The sequence below is a fragment of the Engraulis encrasicolus genome, chromosome 20 (assembly GCF_034702125.1).
Source record: "Engraulis encrasicolus isolate BLACKSEA-1 chromosome 20, IST_EnEncr_1.0, whole genome shotgun sequence".
Classification (NCBI taxonomy): Eukaryota; Metazoa; Chordata; class Actinopteri; order Clupeiformes; family Engraulidae; genus Engraulis; species Engraulis encrasicolus.
Genome location: NC_085876.1, coordinates 23,948,627 through 23,954,806, shown reverse-complemented (window position 1 = coordinate 23,954,806; position 6,180 = coordinate 23,948,627). Strand labels below are relative to the sequence as shown.

Below are 6,180 nucleotides of genomic sequence, written 5' to 3'. Positions count from 1 at the left end.
GAAATTCCCAAAGGAGCAGTTAAATGTATTGAATGTATCTGGATACCGATAAGAGCAGAGAAAACGGTACCAAAACTCTATTGTAAGCCCTAACATTATAAGTTGCAATGAGAGGAACATAAAGCCCGGTTTGACTAAGTAGGCTAAGCTAACATTAGCCACCAACTGCTAAAGTTAACGTCTACCGCCGGTAGGCATTATATATTTCATTCTTCACGTGACGTCAGACGTCGTCGTGAATCGGACCAATCAGGGCTGCCCTAAATACACGCCCCTCTAAATACACGCCCCTCTAAATACACGCCCCCTGTGCTCCAGGACGCAGCCGGACCCTTCTCCTAATTTCAGCAAATTTGGTTGCTGCCAGTTCGATTTAGTATTCTCCCTACCACACGGTGGCAGAGTGCACATGTTCAATTTCAGAGCTTTTGCTTGCTCTCATTTTGCACGACACTTTACGACATAACCCCATCATCGGGTTTACGGCAAGCATGGCTAACTTGAAGCAAGAAGAAGACGACCCAGAACATGCGAAAATGTCAACAGAAATACCAACATCTACACAAACAGTACCTTCGGACAGTGTCCGAAGATCAATCAAACAGGAGGCTGACATTACTTGTTTGATTCCATCGTTTGCAGAGGCTTGTAAACTAATTGACACGCCGTACTCGTGCCTGGTGCTTGACACTCATAGGAGACACGTTGCTCTACCACCTATGCATTTGAAAAAGAAGAAAACGGGGATTGAAGAGGAATTAAACTCCGAGCTTCTTAAGTATTCCGAAAAGTGAGTACCGTCTTCGCTAAAAGTTTTACTTTACTGTTGTCAGAAAGACTGATATTGTGCTGTTGTAAACATGCGTCGCCTTCGCTGTGGACTACTGTATGCAATACCACAACATCCAGTCGCTTCATAATAGCAGGTCGAACATGACAGCAGGTTGTATACGGAATGTTGCTGCTTAAATGGCTTCTTTCACATCAGGATACTCGGGCTGGTTAACCCGCTCATCGTTACAGGTTATCTGAATGTTGCATGACCGGTGAGAATCCTGTGATTGCTGTTGTTGGATGAGGATTTGTGTGTGAAGATTGATGTGCGTACTGCGTACTGCGTACCGAATCCGATTCCTAATCAGTGCATTATTTTGGCAATGTGTGATTCCAGTTTGAAGGGGGTGCCCCTCGCCTATGACAACATACATTTATTGGGACACCATGGGGATATATTCGACGATCAAGGATTCATCCACTTCAACATCGAAGCCTCCTTTGTTGTGTTCAAACCCAAGAAGGGACAGAAACTTGAAGTAAGTTGCCTCATCATCTTCAACGTCTCTTGAAATGGTGTGTTATGTGTGAAATAATAAGGAATTGTTTAGTGTATGTAGCTTGCCTCGTGCCCATTTACATCTGTTGTGCGAGTGTGCAGACTCCTAACAATTGCATCATGGAAACCAAATGTGAATCAAGTTATTAATACTTTGCACGTGAGTGGAGACTGTCTGTATAAATGTTTGGGCATTAAATGGGCGTAAATGTGAATTCCTGACAACTTTATATTTTTCCCCTAGCAATTTAAATTATTATTATTTTTAGAGAGCATCTTAATGCGTTTCAAATATCACCCCATTCTATATTGCTGAATCTGCTGATGTTGCAATACTTTTGGGATGATATTGATTGCTGACAAGTCATGGGCAGCGCGAGAAATACAACTGCATGTGTAAATGGGCAGGAATTCTCCTTTACGCACATGCTCTGTTGAGCATGAGGACCTCACTGATGTTGTTGACTTGTCAAGGTTGCGCTGAACATGGGTTTTTATCAATATGAATACAAGTACAATATTTTAATAAATTACCTGAACTGAACCGCTCTCAAACTTTTGAACTTTTGCACAGGGAGTGATCAACAAGATAGGCCTGACACACGTGGGTTGCCTCGTCCATGGTTGTTTCAACGCCTCCATCCCCAAGCCCAAAGAAATGACAGCGGAGCAGTGGAGGGACTCAGGGCTGGCCCCGGGCGGAAGCCTGGAGTTCGAGGTGGTCCAACTGGATGCTGATGTGGCAGGGGTCCTTCTCATCCGTGGCAGGCTCCACAAGAACTGGTAAGAGACTCAAAGTAGTTGTCTGATGAAAATTGAAAATAAAGTCCGCGCACCAGGCTCCTGTTTCTTTTCATTTAATGTGACGTTTCGGGCAGCATGCCCTTCATCAGACATGGAATGAAACGGGAGCCTGGTGTGCAGACTTTATTTTCAATTTTCATGTGACTTTGCCAGTCCTGCACCCAGAATATTTTTGAGACGGATGTGCGTGTTTTTTCTTTATTGATCAAAGTAGTTGTCTAGTGTCAACCAATCCAAAGCCTGTGTCAAGCAAGATGATCCAGTGTGGCTCCGGGAAGTAGGCTGGCTATGGTGACTGCAACTCCTCAGCAATTTGGTTTGGCTATGTCACGTTGTCAAGCCATTTCTCAGAGCCAGATGGAAAGGGTGAATTAATTGATTGATCCCATATCCTGTTAGAATTTGGAATGTTGGAGCTAGTTGGTACATTCCATGATCCTAACTCCCATCAGAGCCATACAGAGAACAGAGTTACGCGATTGGAGGACCAGGAATTAAATTGCAGCCCCGCCTTTCAACGAGATATGGTCGTGCCTAAAGCGGCTGTCTTCCCATAGACTCAACATAAAACCACCACATTAACAGCCAAAAATAAGTACTAACGAACTATACTGCGGGGTAATCACCACAAATATGTAAACCATCAATTGTCTCGGTGGTGATAATCACAACAGTTTTACCACCTGTGATGTTTATCTGAAGTTATTACTACGAACAGCAAGTCTTGTCATATTCCCTGCATTGCATCGCATTGCATTTGCTGTGTGCTACGCCCACTACTAGGCACTAACATTCGCAACGCTGAGCAGTACTGAGAAGCTAAAACAGCTAATTTTGCTATTGAGGAAGTCGGCCCTAGCACACAGCGGAGATCGCCTGACTCTGTTCTCTGTATGGCTCTGACTCCCATCCTCGACCTGTGCTTGTGGCCTCATGCTTCCCTGATGCCCCCCTGCCTCTGTGGAATAACAACGTTTCCCGGCTGTCAGCGTAGCCAAAACAACCACGATGACTTTTCCCCTTTCAACATCCCGATTGCAAATGAGAAAATTACATTTAGTTTGCGCTTTTGCGAGATATTGAATTAAACTTCCATCATCCATAACATCTTGAGATGTCATCACGGCGCCACAAGCACAAGGAAGGGCAGGAGTTGCACGGAGAGCACCCTGTGCGTCTGTCCAGACCACTCTGACTAGTGAATCTTTGTAGAGTGTCACAGGTAGTATGGGCGGGCTCAGGCTACTGAAGACAGCTAAACAGACTGTAAGGCATAGGCACATTTGAGCAGAGGCGATTTTTAAGAGGAGACGAAGCACTGATGAAATCGCCCATAGAAATGAACACGGACAGTTCGTAACAGTACAGTATGGCTTGTGTGTGCAAATATCTCGCCTGTTGCACTGCCAACAGCCAATCATGCTGAACAGAACGAACATCGCTCCAATCATTTTGGAGCTTTGAGTTCCACTGGTTCTCTCATGCCGTTATGGAAGTAGAGTTGTAGAGTAGAGTAGAGTAGAGTGCTTATATTGTCACAATATATATACAGTGAGATTCTGTTTGTAAGCATCCCACAAATGCCCACAAAATAAAATATATATTAGCAGTATAATACATAATATATAAAAGTCCATATGCATCTCACAGTATAGAGAGTCCTGGAGTATTGAGGGGGGGGCAGGTGACGTATTGAGTTCAGAAGTTTAATGGCAGTAGGATAGAAACTGTCCTTCATTCTCGTAGTGCGCCTGCCAGATGGTAGCATGGTGAAGAGCCTGTGACCAGGGTGTGTGTGGTCTTTAAGGATGTTTAGTGCTCTGTTTGTGCAGCGTGTATGGTGGATCTCCTCCAGTGTGGGTAGTTGGCAACCAACGATTCTCTCTGCTGTTTTAATAATGCGCTTATGTTTAAGTACTGTGCATTGTTAAAATGGCCATTGAGAAAAGTGACTTTTTTTTACTTACAAGAGTCAGCTGGACACTCTAATCTAATTAATGTTTCACGGCAGTTTTAACCTAATGATGATTTTCGTGACTGGTATCCCACAGTCTTAAATTTGCATTTCGCTCTTCATTTTCAGAGGGTCTGGACATTCTAATCTGATATAACTCCCCCGAGTCATAGCCAAAATGGCTGCTGAGTGGGAAGACTTTTAGAGAGGGACTTTGTCTTTGATGCATTTGAGAGCAGCTCTCCACATTTCCGTTTGTGTCCTTTTGACTTGCCATAACCTGACTCTTCAAAACTTGGGTTAAGCTGCCTGAAGCCCTTTCGATGATTTTGCATTGGCAACTGCTACACAAATATTAACGTTACTGCCTTTCTAACCCTGCATAATGAGACGGACAGCACTCGGGAGCAATGTCTTATTTTGAAGTGGTGAAATAATAAATGTGGGAATGAAACGGCGCAGTGTGCCAGTCGGTGTCTGTGGTGTGAGGAGCAGGAGAGGCGGCTGGAGCCAAGCGAGCATGACACGGCACAAATCACTGCAGGTAGAGAATAGTGTGTTAGTGTCACTAATGTAGAAGTACTAATGCGTACTGAAAAAGGCAAATATTATTTTTATTTTAAAACGTGACTTCAAGACCCACACCCGGTCCACAGTTTGAGAATCACTGGTATAAGGGTGAGATGTGAAGCTTAATTTATTCGCAATGCAGATGGAATGTGCTTGTTATCCTAGTAGAGAACAAGGCTAGATTATTGGCGATGGCGAGAAAGAAATGGGGTGGGGTTGGGGGTGTATTTAGGATTAAAAAGTATTGCCCTTGAGAAAGGCGTCTAGCCCCACATTGCTCCAGGCACTGTAACCAGCACACTGTATTTTCAGTATGTCACTTTGGATAGAAGCATCGTCTAAGTGTAATGTAATGTTTTCGCCTCAATAATTTGTGGAATTTGTCCTGCTTCTCGGCACGTGTTACCTTTGCCTTATCAATTCTCTTAATCTCTGTAACTGCCTTCGGGATTAATAAAAGGTACTCTACTCTTCTCTTGTCCACAGGAGTGAAGAGAAGCTACACCAAACTGACCCGGACACAAATATCAGCCCTGTTGAGGCATCTGACAACCCTGCTGTAGATGGCGCATCGGAAGGGGTTGATGATGACTCCCAGCCGAAAAAGAAGAAGAAGAAGAAGAGCAAACAAGTCAAAGAGGAGTTGGAAGAGAGTCTGGTCAGTGCCGACATGGAACCCTCTAGGACAGATGGCGACCTGAACTCAAATGGTCACGTTGAGAAGAAAAAGAAAAAGAAGAAGAAGAAAGACGCGGAGCGGGAAATGGAAGGGGCGGAGCCTGTGACTCCCACAGAGCTCCCAGGAAGTGACTCCAGTGGTTACCTTAGCGACAAAAGCAGCAAAAAGAGGAAGGCCTCTGGTGACACAAACGGTACAGGTGGTCTTGGTGATTCAGAAACCCCTGTGGCCAAAAAGAAAAAGAACAAATGAAATGTGCTAACCTTAATGGACATGTAATTGCCATCATACATCATATTTCAAACAAACAATGAATTTTTACCTTTAAGTGTAGCAAGGAAGTGCCTCAAATGTATCAGAAACTTAATAAACAGAGAAATATTTTTGTGTTACATGTGATTACAAGGGTTTGTCAATAGGGGGCGGTGTAATGGTTTGTTTTGACTGAGTAGGCCTACTTGCAGGCTATATACAGATCTCTGCCAAAGATAATAGCTTCTTGCAGCCACAAGCATGTAACCCACCTCCAGACAAAGTAAACCAATGACTGTATACACTGGCAGTTGGTAAATACAGAGTGCTCAATTAAAGTCTACTGCAGATTTGTAATATAGATGTCTGAATTGTTTTAATTTGTACAGTTTAAGGCAGATTGAAAAGTGAGTGATATGGTTATTACTAATTTATAGCCACACAAACTTTTTTTGTAGTGTGCTACTGGATCACAGTAAATGATTTGTGTTTGTAATTAATACAGTACATTTGTGTACTTTTGAGACTTTAAGGTTATAAGGGATTTAAGCTTTTAAAGGCTATAATGATTGGAACGCTTTCTTTTTG

General features: G+C 43.4%; 1 protein-coding gene across 1 annotated transcript; it reads left to right on the top strand.

Annotated features, from left to right (window-relative positions):
• The first annotated feature begins 451 nt into the window (after positions 1–451).
• Positions 452–5,732, top strand: polr1f (RNA polymerase I subunit F). The gene is made up of 4 exons (XM_063184845.1): positions 452–790; positions 1,172–1,313; positions 1,908–2,116; positions 5,148–5,732. Exons 1-4 carry the CDS (start codon positions 492–494, stop codon positions 5,590–5,592), a joined length of 1,095 nt encoding a protein of 364 aa, XP_063040915.1. The 5' UTR covers positions 452–491; the 3' UTR covers positions 5,593–5,732.
• Positions 5,733–6,180: the final 448 nt, after the last annotated feature.